General features: G+C 37.9%; 1 protein-coding gene across 1 annotated transcript in view; it reads left to right on the top strand.

Moving 5' to 3' along the window:
* Positions 1 to 14,064, top strand: part of si:ch211-186j3.6 (neural-cadherin) — a 250,361-nt gene that overhangs the window by 66,110 nt on the left and 170,187 nt on the right. The window contains exon 2 of the mRNA XM_046396664.1: positions 11,314 to 11,511. Coding sequence (XP_046252620.1) covers positions 11,314 to 11,511 — 198 coding nt within the window. The remainder of the gene's footprint in view (positions 1 to 11,313; positions 11,512 to 14,064) is intronic.

Below are 14,064 nucleotides of genomic sequence, written 5' to 3'. Positions count from 1 at the left end.
AAACTATTGGCTAACCATTTGTATCATTTGCAATTAGTGTAAGAACTAAAGCTTGGTTCTCTCTCTCTCTCTCTGCCTCACTCTCTCATGCTTTGCTTTAATTGGCATTTCCATGTAAAAATGTGGAAAAGTGACTAAGACGGCGCCAGCCTTCCATTTAAAGAGATTATGGATGGAACAGTTACCAGTGAGGGCCAAACAGCCTTTTGTAATCCTCACAGAGGACATTTAATTAACTGGCCCTCTTTGCTTTTCTCCCAACCCCACCTCCTGTCTCTCTCTCTGTCTCTCTCTCACTCTCTCTTTGCCATTCTGCCTTTCTCTCTCATTCCGTTTATTTCTTACTTTTCCATGCCTGTCTCTTTTTTCACTCCATTCCCTTTTTTCAAATATGTGAATGTGTATAGAGGACACACACACACACGCGCGCATACACGGTCACAGTACAGGTGTTGTCAGGCACAATGAAACTCTTCTTCGGGGGCTAAAAGACTGGATTAATTTGTGGTGCGTGTTAACCCTAAATGAAAGACACACAGAGAGAGAAAGGGAAATGAAGAGTTCCGCGTTATGCTTTCACCACTGTCAGTGCGATGTAGAGCAGGAGAGGGAAGAGCAATATGGAGAAAATGAGGTAGCACAGAGTCAGAAAGGTGTTGATTAGGATCATCGGGGGGTCTCATCAGCTATTAACTTGACATCCTCAAGCTCTATTACACTGTTGAGTATACATAGACACATCTAAGTGCTGTAGCTAATATTTATTTTCATTATCTATTCATTTCATGATTAATTGATTAATCTATAAAAATGCTTATTACCATCGTTTCTTTTGTCCAACCAACAGTGCAAAACCCAAAAGCAGCAAATTCATACATTTAAGAAGGAAAGAGCAAACAGCAAATATTTGATATTTTTACTTGAAAAATGACTGAAACAGTTAATCTGTTATAAAAGTAGTTGGGAGTTAATCATTGCAGCTCTATTCTACATACAGGTTTAGACACTGTATTGCAAGACATAAACATGTATTTACTTACAGACAAGCACAAACAGATTGATCATGAACATCTTCAGGTTCCAGCAGAGAAAGAGATCCTTGTCTTATTTTCAATTCATTCGCTCCTCTCAAATTGTGAACCACTTATGTCTACTGGTGCTCTGCCTTTTCATTTAACTCAAGGAATCATATGACTCATAATTGTGGTCTTATTTGACAAAGATAATAGAAGCAATTGTTCATTTGTCCATCTAAAGTTTGCTTGTGTCTGTGACTTGTTTATTGCCGAGCTTTCTTTTTCTTTAATTATTGCGTGTCCTTGACATGTTGATGACGTATCGCAGATTTATCCTTTCCAGTGAATTGGTTGTAAGTTTTTGTAGATTGGCTTCATGATGCCCCTCAAGGCAAAATAATTTCTGCAGAGATATTGTTAAGTCAAAAAGTACACAGAAATTATACAAATACACAAACCTCTGCACTTACAGACAGATATTACATGTACATACATGGTATTTGGCAGTTACTCTCATCCAGATTGACCTATAGCTTAATGCTCATGGTTTCTGATTAAGACAACACCATGAGTGCTGGTGAAGATAGACATTTGGCAGCATCAGATCTTCCCAGCATTTGACCTTAAACACACAGTACAACAGTCTGTAAACAAAGCTTCCACTCAGCAGAAAAGATGTGAGTTTAAACAGAACAAAATGTTAAGTGTCAGCTAAGGTAGATCAAGCACTCAATGCACAACAGCAAACAAATACTGCTTATTTGGTAGAACACTGATTTTAACTGATAGTTCCCTACTGAAGCAGAGCAACATCTGCAAAAAGCACAGACCACAGAGACTCGGTGTTTAAAGAATCGAGTCGTTTCTGTTTGAAGATGGGGAGGAATTTAGAGCTCCTGAGCAGGACTGGCACAACTCATCGAAGTCATTGATTACACAAATGTGTCGATTTGTGCAAAGTTGGTTGGTGCATCTCAGTGAGGTATGACTACCTGGTCAAAACATGGATTACCCTGAAGAGCAAGCTAACTCTAAAAATCATTGCCCATATGGAATGTGTATAATGATAACTTAAAACTGATTTTCTAAAAGTTTGTTTATTAAGTATTTTCGCTGTTATGGTCATGTAATATTGAGCCATCTTAAGTTCTTTGTCCATTTTATATATTCTCTTCAACTGTCATAAATACGTGAGAAACTAGCTTAACCTAACTTTACAGACTGCTGTTACTGTCTGTAAATAACCTTAACTATTTTCCTTGCCCCTCACCGTTGTTAAAAATACATTTGCTAGTGATTATTTTAACTGCACACTATTTCAGTGACAAAATAAATTCATATCCTAACTGTTTTAACTTTTAAGTCAAGTAGCATAAAAGTATTAATCATTCGTTTTTGACTCTGACTGAACAACCTGTTAAAATACCAATAAGACATGTTTTTGTTTGTTTCGGTTTCGGTAAATTAATTGTTGCTTAGAGTGCTAAAGAGTTACTTAGTTGGTAGATGAACTGACTCAATAACATTTCAGCACAGGCACACAGTGCGCATAAATCCATTCATTTGCCATTTCCAACATAACCTGGTGTATTTATAAAGACTAACCACACACACAGTTTTGTAGAGTGAGTGTAATATTGGCAAATGGAATTAACAAAATAAATGTTCTTTGGGTTTGTGGGACATGTTATAGACTGACATGTAGATTGCAAAGATGAGTGTCATCCAGGAGCATATTTAAGCTTCTACTCTTTGCTTTTGTGCTTTTAGTGGTATTCTTTTTTCTTCTTTTGGTAAGATTTTTGTGTTTTAGTAGCTTTAACTAATTTTCTAAGAATTCAATTTTGTTCTTTATTGTGTTCTGTCTTTCTAATATTTGGTGTTGATGGTGGAGAAGTCACCAACAGTGATGGTCTGCAGCCTTACAAATTAATGACACGCTCTGATCACACACATGCTCTGATGTTTGCGACCTTAAAAATACAACACAAACACTTTGTGAAATTGCACATAGTCCTGTCTGTTTCTATCACCAGGTCCGAAGACTGCTGGAAGAAGGCGTTCAAGGAAAAGTCTTTTTTGTGATAAGCTTTGAGCACCTGGGGTCAGATGTATAAATGATGTGAACACTCAAAAAAAAAATTGTCTTTTGTCTCTTTTCATTTGCTCCCGAGCTGTGGGGCACTTTATAGAATCTTTTTCAGTATGAGCTCTATAAATGAATCATTGATTGACCTGATGAGTAATGATGATTGAGATATTGCCATGGTGATTGCTTAGTAGTACATGCGATGAATTAGTTTTTATGAGTGCTATAAATCGCCACAGCTAATAGTTGCACAAACTGATGTTAAAGGGCGTTTCTACATCCATTTATGGCTAAATGTAGAATTTAGTGGAGTGGAAATTAACCTTACACATACTATTTTATATCAATTGAGATTTATAAGACAGACAGAACCATACCTATGCAGTTTTATAAATGTGAAACAAAGAAATGCACATTTTTACTTCCGTGCATGCATAGGACTTTAGTTTTGAACTCACAGAGTTTTATGTATTTGGCTCCTGGTCTTACCTTGGAACTCATTCCACCAGCTGGCTGCAACAACAGAACAGTGTTCCCTCAGGGTGTTTCTACAGTCAGTGGATACCTGGGGCTTTAGCTCAGAAAGTCTGGGGTCATGCTTTGATTTAAAATGTTGTGTTATATGTGCTCAGAAGTCAAATGTATTCATATATATGAAACAAAACTGTTACTGTGGATCTTTTTGAACATTAAAGATTGAATTTCAAGCATTCCAGTATTTTCCTGTTTGTACATACATTTTTGAATCTGTGTACATGTAGGCAAAACAGGGATCGCCACTGTATTAAAATCTTCTACGTGTAATTTTGCTGGATAATAACCAGAAAAACACAATTGATTTTGTAAACAATCTCCTCCGTAAATAATCAATACCTAATAAATCAGCAGAGTTTATAACATTGATTCAAAAATCCTTTCAATCCAATGGTGTGATGAATCAGACTGAAATTTTGCAGTCGCCACAATGGACCAATAATACCAGGTGCTGCAGACAGGACATCGGAATCTCTGTTGTGTCAAGGTGGTGTCGTTCTGCTACCTGAAAACCTGAATAATACACATTTCTGCTGTTATGTGAAATGTAAAAATGTCTTGAGCAAAACATAAAAAATGAGAAGCCATCTACACTGCATGAAAAATGTTTCTACGTGGCCACAAAGGCACCGCCACATGACATTTACCGACCATCCACACTCCACCAGCACACCCTTTATCTCCCTATTGACAGGTTTACTTTTTGTGAAAAGAAAGCGCACACACAGGACAACATTTTGAAGTATAAAAAAATCCATGTTTTTTTTTAGTGTGTGCTCTGCCTCTTTTGTTGGCTCTGTGAATGGCCCATCACTCCTCTCTGTTGCACTTTAATATTATATTACTGTATCTACAGCCTATACTTCTTTTCAGTTGTCTTCGTCATAGCTACTTCCCTCTTTTTATTTCTGCTCTTTTGTTGTTATCGTGACTGTCTGCCACACTCTTGTTTTGGTTTTAAAAAAGTGGGATCAATTAATGGCAACCATAAACAAAATATTAGGTGTCTGTTTTCAAAATAATGGAACTGATTGAAATGCAGCGCAGTAGAAAAAGTGCAGAATATTGTACATAATCCAGCTCTGAAGGCTTTATATCATCTGTCCTAATCTACTGTTGTCTATTTAGGTTGCTGCCAAGGTGTTGCCTGGTAGCTGAACTGCTGAATCACACAAACAAAGACTGAGGGGATCAGGAATTAAATTATATAGCCAATACTGATCAATCAACAACTGCCTGGATCAGCCCAGGTCATCTCTGCTTTGGCTACTTGTGTGAGCAACGTCACTAAATCAGCTGCAGGACAAGTTGGAACATTTCAGGTCTCCTAAGAAAATGAAAACAAAAATCATTGCACATACTATATATCTTTAATATTACATCTCACGTTTGATCAGTAAGTGATGCTAATCATTATCTGTAAAAAGTCTGCAGTAAATTTGTTTTGTTTCTTTGGTTTTTGGTCTTTTAATTATTCTTGTCATTGAACGGCAGGCAGGGAAAGGAAGAGACGCAGTCTAGTAATAAAAGCACAAAACGATATTTCAAGACTTTTGCCAAATTTTAATTTGTAATTACTTGCCAAATCCTGTTTTATACTTTTTATTTTAACTCTGCATTTATAAATACATGAAATAATCAATTTTAGTATGAGGTTACAATATGAAATGCTAAAAAGTGATGGTCTGAATGCTTTCTGAATGCTCTGTGTACTGTAAAGAACAGTCCAACAACTAAAAATGCTGGACTGGCGTGTGTGGTATGTGAAGTTTTAAGCCTTGTACCCTCATCCCTCCCACTCGCTGTAGTGTTGATGGATGTTTGCAACAATACAAAAGAAATGTGCTTAAAGCTTTTATTTTCTATGCTTAAATGTTAAGCAGGTTCTCATGAAAAGAGAATCAGAGAATGGGCTTAGGGACTGTAAAACAGCCTGGAGTCAGTTACAAGTCCATTTTCTGGCTTTACGGTCAGGTTCTACTCACATCTTTAACCTGATGTGTGGTACAGTGAGCAGGAAAGGGCAGTATAGTTATAAATTATGATTGGCTTATTGAACACAAGAATTTTGGACAGATGGTGTATTTGGTAGGTGCCCCTTTCCAGAAGGATCAATGAAAGAAACTTTTTATGCATAATACATTGCTGTTTAAGCGTAAGTGAAGCAGAAGTTGCTCAGAGGTGGAACAAAACTCAATTACTCACAGGAGAGTAAGTTTTTTTTTGTTTGTTTGTTTGATCGATTAATTTTTTTCCTTAACACTGTCTTTGTTGCCCTTACATTGCAGTTTTCAATGTGTGAAAGCTTATACAGTTTAAGTAAAACCAATAGCTTTGGATTTTTTCCATGCACAGTTATATACCCTTCTCTTACATCAGAGAAAACTTTTCACATTGTGAAAACATCACATTTCTCCACATTCAGAAAGCAGAAGTGTGGATCCTGCTCATACCACACCTGATATCACTTCACAGTAACGTGATGCTCACCTCTTATCAGCTGATGTCTACATGTGCCATTTGTAATAATACAAACTGTCACAGGTAAATAATATGTTGGCAATGAATATGTTGCAAAAAGATGTTTAGAAATTGTTCAACTCAACCAGACATGCCTTTCCACAGAACGACATTGGTTGTCTCTGTTTCAGGGAGACTAGTTGGAAACTGTCAAAGGAAGCTAAACAATGTTAATTTCTGTAAATAAAAGGACCATCCAAACTGAATTTCTAGCAAAACGCCTGTGCTGTGCTTTTGCTCCTGCATCGGTCTGTGCACAACTGACTCAGCTGTAAAACAAAAGTGCATTCATTTCAGTGACAAAATATAAGTTGACTCAGAGTCTTCTCGACTGATGACTTGAATCATTGACATTTAGGTGGCAGCCCTAGAAAACAATAGCAGTCATTCTGTCAGCAGGACATATGTCATGAATTTTCAGAAAGAGAGATCAGCAAGGTGAACTTAAGCTCTCTCATGTGTAAGAGAAAAATCTGGCCATTTCCAACACTGACTGTATCAGCATTTGTCTTTTTAGGACTAGTTGCTGTTGTGCTTATCCTTACTTAACCCAGATTAAGCTCACAGCATCAACTCTGTTTTCAGTATAAAAACTTCTACATTTAGCTTTCAGTTGGAAACAAATCATTAATAGGGACACTTTGGATGAGTCCAAGGTCATGATAAATAACACCTTTTTCAAGCTGACAGTGGTATTGAGCATACTAATGTATCTCAAGCATCAGATCACATTTTCATTGTTCATCACTGATTCATCATTCATGACTCAAATCAAGTGTTTTCTGACTTTACTTAAGTGGCTAAACTAATAAGATGTTTTTCTCATAGAAATTTACTGATTCCACTTCATTTGCTCTCACCGCCTTGAAAGCTTGAAGGCAAACCTGTTGAGATGCAGTTAGTTAACATTGAATCAGTGTCTAACTTAAGAATTAATTAATCACTCAGGTCATTTTTATTGCTTTTGGAATTTGAGCAGCAGCTGCGGTTTTTGAAATCAACATAAAAATAAGTAGAAATCCAACTTTATTCCAGATGTGCATTATTTTTGTGTGCATTTCTTCTGGTTCTATCTTTTTGATAAAAGAACACCAAGTCTGATTGGAAAAAATGAAGAAATGGAATGGAAGCTATTGAGAAGAAAAATGTTCATCTACCCATCTTCTATACTGCTTATCCATTAGGGTTGCGGGGGCTGGAGCCTATCCCAGCTGACTACGGGCGAAAGGCAGGGTACATCCTGGACTGGCCGCCAGTCAATCGCAGGGCCTCACACCTAGGGGCAATGTAGAGTAGCCAATTAACCTAATGTGCATGTTTTTGGTATTGTGGGAGGAAGCCGGGAGCCAGGGAGCAGGGAACATGCAAACTCCGCACAGAAGGGCCCAGACCGGGATTCATATAATTTTCACTAATATGAGCACGTCAGCACATAGGTGGTGAAAATAACATTGGTTGTATGTCATGTACGGATAAGCGGTATAGAAAATGGATGGATGTATGTCATATAACCAATAATTTACTGATGGACCCCAAATGAAACCCTGGAAATGAGCTAACCATCCTCTTCCTGCCAACACTGGGAGGAGCAGAGTGAGAAGATGCCACTGGATCTGGAATGTTCATTTTCTGTTTTCTAAAATAATTTGTCGAGTAATGGCCCTCAAAAAGTAGTCTCTTTAAGTTCAATATCCAAAGTCCTACTAGCTTCTGTCACATAAGCAAAACTAGCTTTCATTTCAAACACACATTTGTTTGCCTCACAGCTAACAGCAATTCAACTCTTACCTTGACCTTGCAGAAACCGTCATTCCCTCAGTGCCTCATCAGTGGAGTGCCATTCATAATGCGCACGCCGGGTGCAAGCGAATCAAGACGATTACTGAAATAAGCCACAGTTGTTTAGGCATAGAATAAAAGTCTTTGCATTATTGTCGGGATTTTCAACAAAAGCGGTGGCCAATAGCACAAAGGCGGCCATCTTTTAGCTGGACAGGTAGGAAAAGCCCTGTGTATGTGCTCTGAGAACAAGATAACAAGCTAGCATGTTGAGAAAATGAAGGTGTCGCAGTGCATGGAGTTGCAAGCTATTGGAGAAGAAGGTCATTGGGCACGGAAAAACCTTCTGTAGCATTAATAGTAATTGTAGGTCCCACTGTTTCTATGGATTGCAACATATCATTAGATCCAATGAGATGCATTAGTGTGAGGGATGGTAATAGCACCAAGCTGTATCTCCCTGTGGTCCTTCATTAGGCGCTAATCCACTGATGATTGTTAGTGAGAAAGGTATGTGTGTGTATTTTTCTGTGTGTATCTGTAAGATGCATTTTGGCATAGCACTGTGTATATTAGCCCAGTGATTTATTATCCGGGTAATGCTGTCCCTTTTTCCCCAAAGCTGCATTGTCCTTTTGCCAATTAATTTTGAATCTGTTACGACCACAAGGGTGGAGGGAAGGAGGTGGGGAGGGCCAAGAGAGAGAGATCATCAACAAATACACTGGTTAAACTCCAGAGTCAAGTGCAGCTCTGTATTTTTGCTAAGATGTGGCTGGTTAATTTCGCTCTTCTGTTCACTTATTTTTTTCTTTTTAGTGTGCCCTCACTCCCTCTTTTCTCTAATGCCATTGATTTATGCAATTGCTTGCTCAGTGGTTTTTTTCTTCTTTCTTTCTTTCTCTTCTTAATACTTCCATCCTTCCACTTCTCATTCTGCTGTTTCTATAACAACCACAGAGTATTTCTCAGCCTCTGCGTTTCACTCTTAAATCCTACTCATGCTACACTCAACTAACAACATGTAATCACTCATCGCATTTGTCTTGCTGTGCTCTGTATTACTTGATTGCGCTCTTTTATTCTGGAAATACTTCTTTTTCTGCTGCTCTCCTGTTGCTAACCACCTTCCACACTTTCATCATTTACTGTACAGTCCTGCACATAAAGGTATTTTCTGATCTCTCCACGTGTATTTGAATATAATAACTGTAAAATGTAAAAAGAAGAGTGATCACTCTGAACAGTGCATATGTAGAGCAATAACATTTAGTTAAATAACCATCCAAATAAGAATTAGCTATTTTTTTCAACAGGTAGCAAAAACTGACACAGCTGAGAGCAATCCTCTGACTCCAGGACTGAAATTACTTCTCTGTCCCCTGCTGCGACCAGTAAACACTGCTGTGTAGCATCTTTGTGAGTGTATGTGAGTGCATGTGAGTGTGTGTGGGTGTACTTATGAGGTCTGTGTAGAACCATCGTGCATTTTGCCTATGTTAGTGTGATTGGTGTTTACTAGGGCTACAGACAGCCCTGCACTGATTATAATTACTAGTTGACATGCAGAGGTGGCCTCCTCTAAGTTTCTCCTTGGTCATATTTCTGTTATTTGATAGCCACATGACACATTCATGAAAGAAATCAAATGAGTTTACTGTTGAAGAGAAGGCAGTGTCAGGGAATAAGAGTAGAATATTGAAGTAATTTTTGCATAGTTGGCACATACTGTTTCTGTTTGGGTATTTTTCAAGGAAACCAAACAAATCTTTAAAAAAAAATTAATTGTGAACACTGAAAATTCATGCTGCACTTTGATTTGCATATGACTGAATACCTGTTTGTTACTTCAGCTTTCATTTATTGCACAAAAAGAGTCTGTACTGCAGTTGTGTAAAGGTCTATTTTCCACCTAATCAGCATGTCACCACAGCAGGAGAAGACATGATAAATATGTGTAAAGTGCATCAAGGCTTTGCTCTGTGTAGTAGACAGCAAATCCAGGGAACCCCAGGTGGTTCGTGGCTGCAACCAATGATATTTATTTATTGACGATTAATCTGCCAATCATCACAATTTATAATCCTGCTCACAGTGGTATCTTCAGATTGCCTGTTTTATCTCAACATTTCAAAAGTCAGAAAATCCTCATACAATGAAGTGAGAAACTACATCAAAGTAGTTGCTAATTTTTTATTAAATACCTTAAAACATAGTATCTTAACAGTTCATAGAGAGTTAAGTGAGAGAGCAAGCAGTGATCATGAATGAGAGTGGAGCAGAGAAAAAGCATAGCAGTTGCCAGTCTTGCAGTAAATGTACAGCAGAGGCTACAGGATGTCAGTTAATAATTGCTGCAGCTTCTCAAGACCAAGAAAAGCCTTGAAGTGAGGTCTGAAAGCTGAGCAAGGAAGGTTAATGGTACCATAATGCCATTCATGTTGGTTTTTTGTGTGATCATATCCCCTTAGAAGCTTGGTAACCTGTAACTGTAGTGTCTTTTCTTCCATATCCATTCCAACACTTTGCATGTCTCTGATTACTTAACCATTTTTCTGTGTTGTAAATTAATGTTGCTGCTTTTGGGTGAGTCTGTCGACCTGTCAGATTACAGCCCTGACTGAGGATGTGTGACAGCTCTGACCTCAAATGCATCATACTGTTGAATAAGATGAGATTGAGCCTACAAAACAATTAGTGGAGATGAAGGTAATGAGTTCAGCCCCACAGTAGGAATCACACGACCACAGTTATGCAATTATCGTCACAGTCCCACTGACTTAATTGTTTAATTGGAATTCAGTGTTGTTTGAGAAGCAATGGTTTGGTATTTAGCAGAGAAGTATTTTTATACTGATGTCAGCATTGTTCACATTTCTAATTTATTATTGATTTGTGAGCACTGTGATCTTAACCAGCTAGTCTGTATGGCCTCAGACTAATAACTCACAAAGACAAAAAAAAAATAGAATACATTAAAGACTTTAACATTTTAAGGGAAAATTCATGGAGCAAGTACAACTTCATTTACTTTGTTTACACTTTACACTACACTTTGTTAACAGTAGTTAATTTCATTATGAAAACAACATTTGTTTCCACTTATCCTTCCAAATTTCACAAACATTGTTTGGTATAAAATAACTGTACATGGAGCCTTGCTTTATGAGCTTTACTTTAAGTATAAACGTCTTCCTTGACTAACAGTAGGGGAATTGCAACAGTGTGTTCCTAAAGCTTATTGTATTTAAACATGTTTCTTCACATACACTTTAAATTATTGTTGAACCACCATGTGAACGTGATACCTTCAAAACTGGACACTATGATCAACCCTCTCTCAGCTGCCATCTTGTCCTTTTTACCTTTCTTCAGGTCCAGAGTGGTACTTGGTCAGAGTGGAGCTGACTGTGACAGATGTAAATGACAATGTCCCAGAATGGAGCATGGTTCCTGCTCCCTACCTCGCCGTGGTTTCCCCTGATGCCCCTGCAGGCTCGCTGGTCTACAAGCTCTATGCGCAAGATGGTGATGAAGGCAACAATGGCGAAGTGGAATACTTCCTGTCTGATGGTAGTTTATTTTTATTTTTACATTTTAAATGATGGGACATGAAGGAGAAGGGAAGAGTTAACTAGTAATCATAATGAAGCAAGCAGTTTTATCAACAAAATTGCACTTTTTTTTGTAGCTGATTCCTCTTCAAAATGATGCTGAATTAGTTTTCTTGAATTTAGATGAGGGTTTCATTATTGGTGTGTGTATAATACAAGGAGAATGGACCTATTGCGGTCTACACTCTTTAGGCCTCTGCACCAGTGAGAGCCGTGGCCGAAGGGATTATGTTTTTGGGTCATCTGATTCTTGTGAATGCTGTATCTCAGGAATGCCTTTATGGAATTTCTTCAAATCTGGCACAAATATTCATTTGGACTAGCCAAAGGCCGAATGTCACTGTGATCTCATAAACATTTTTGGCAATAACAATTCATACACAAATTATTTTTCATTAATAACACAATTATGACACATTTTCACACAAATGCCTAACATAAAACGATGAAGTGATGATATTTTATGGGAGGTCAAAGTTCAGCTTCAATGTGACATCATGATGTGTTCTGTTCATTGTTCAACACCGTAACTCAGGAACAGAAAGTCAGATTGTGACCATATCTCACATTTGCTCAGATACTGAATTGGTGACACTGATCTTGGGTGTCCACCGTAAAACTGCGCTGACTGTATAGATCCTCTGAGCTGTGAGGTTGAATGTGTGTGAAGCATCCAAGTTTTAAAATTTGTAGCTTCTTTTTTCAAACAGAATCAACTTCATTTGCCAAATATGTGAACACATAAAAGGAATGTATTGTTTCTCTCACTGAACTCACACACTAATAGACATACATCAGTAGTCCAATACCAGCTCAATGATTTTGATTATGTTGATATTCAAGTGATTGTCACCACACCATGAATTACTCTATTAGTCTTCACAACATGTTTGAATCTAAATGCGTTCCGTGGTCCATAATTCGGTCACTTTCTGTTGCTATTTGAAATTTGAGCCTCTACTGAGCTAGTAAGCTTTTCCCACCTTTTGTCTACTGTAATGTAACTCATTTTCAGCTATGCAAAACAATTTTCTCTTTTGTTGTCTGCCATATTATTATTTTGTCTCCACATTTTGAAAACTGTGAAACCACTATCAACAAAAACAGGGCCTTCAAATTCTCTCTATGATGGTGACAGAGAATGAAGTGCCATAAGAAATAAAAAGAAAAATAAACATTGATGTTTGTTGTTGTTGATGATGTTAGTTTAGGCTAAGTCATCCTCCTGAGGTCGATTCATACCCAGATAAAAAACAATGAGGAAACCCATTGTAGTTTGGAAAACAGTCTTATTATAGCCGTTTACATTACATATAGCTCATGAATTTTAACATCCCTGTATCTCGTCTCCCTGCTCTTTGCATTTCACTTCTCAACAACCTGGAAAACTGACTGTCATATTTATCGTTTTATTGGTGCATGTTCAGCATTTACAGTATTTTCTGGCAGCTCTTGAAGTCAGCTATATTTACACGGTCTCTTGCCTTGTAGACTTTTTGACTCTGAGCCATTATAAGAAATACTGTTATATGTCCAAATCTTATGTGTCTCACTATTCTTTTCTTTTTTCATAGTATCATGTTGCTTCTCTACATGTTGCTTCTCAGCTTGAAACATGAAGCTCACAATTAAAAGATCAAAATCAACAGCAATAAACTCATTATGATATAATCCTTTCCTTCTCTATAGTACCTCATTTATGCTCATTCTTTTAGTTGAACACACCCTTACTACTCTTGCGCTAACATCTTTGATTGAATTACATCTACACCTGCACTATATAGACAAAAGTATTGGGACAAACCTCTTTATTATAATATAATTCAGGGGTGGTATGGGGCTGTTTTTTAGGGGTTGTGCTGAGCCCCATACTTCCAGTGAAGGGAAATGTTAATGCATCCTACACCCCAGCACAGCTGTGCCCCAGTGCACAAAACAAGATCCACAAAGACATGGCCAGATGAGTACGCTGTGGAAGAACTTGACTGGCATGCACAAAGCCCTAACCTCAACCCCATCAAACACCCTGGGATGAACCGGAACATAGGCCACAGGCCAGGCCCCCCCAACCCTGGTGTCCAACCCCACACTCATGCACTCCACTGCATGAATGGGCAAAAAAACCCTCAGTGAAACACACCAAAATTCTACAGAAAGCCTTCACAGAAGAGTGGAAGCTTCCACAGCCGCTAAGAGGGGAACAACACCACACCAATGTCCATGGTGATGTGATGTCACTAAAGTCCCATTTGGTGTCATGGCCAGGTGTCCCAATACTTCTGTCTATATAGTGTACCTTAACACCTTACTTCTTATCTTTAAGTGTTCTCACTGATTCCTTCAAATTATTTCTGAAAATATCATTTGCCTTGTCAATGTGGTGAGTTGCCTATTGTAAATAAAGGGTCATATTATTCCATATTATTGAAATCTATACTTATCTGTGTGCTGTTTTTTTTTTTTTTTGGTTTGGTTTGTTTTGATTTCTGTGTCTTGTGTCTAGTGTCTTGTT

The sequence above is a fragment of the Scatophagus argus genome, chromosome 1 (assembly GCF_020382885.2).
Source record: "Scatophagus argus isolate fScaArg1 chromosome 1, fScaArg1.pri, whole genome shotgun sequence".
In the NCBI taxonomy this organism is placed as follows: domain Eukaryota; kingdom Metazoa; phylum Chordata; class Actinopteri; family Scatophagidae; genus Scatophagus; species Scatophagus argus.
This window is presented reverse-complemented; position numbering and strand designations above follow the sequence as displayed.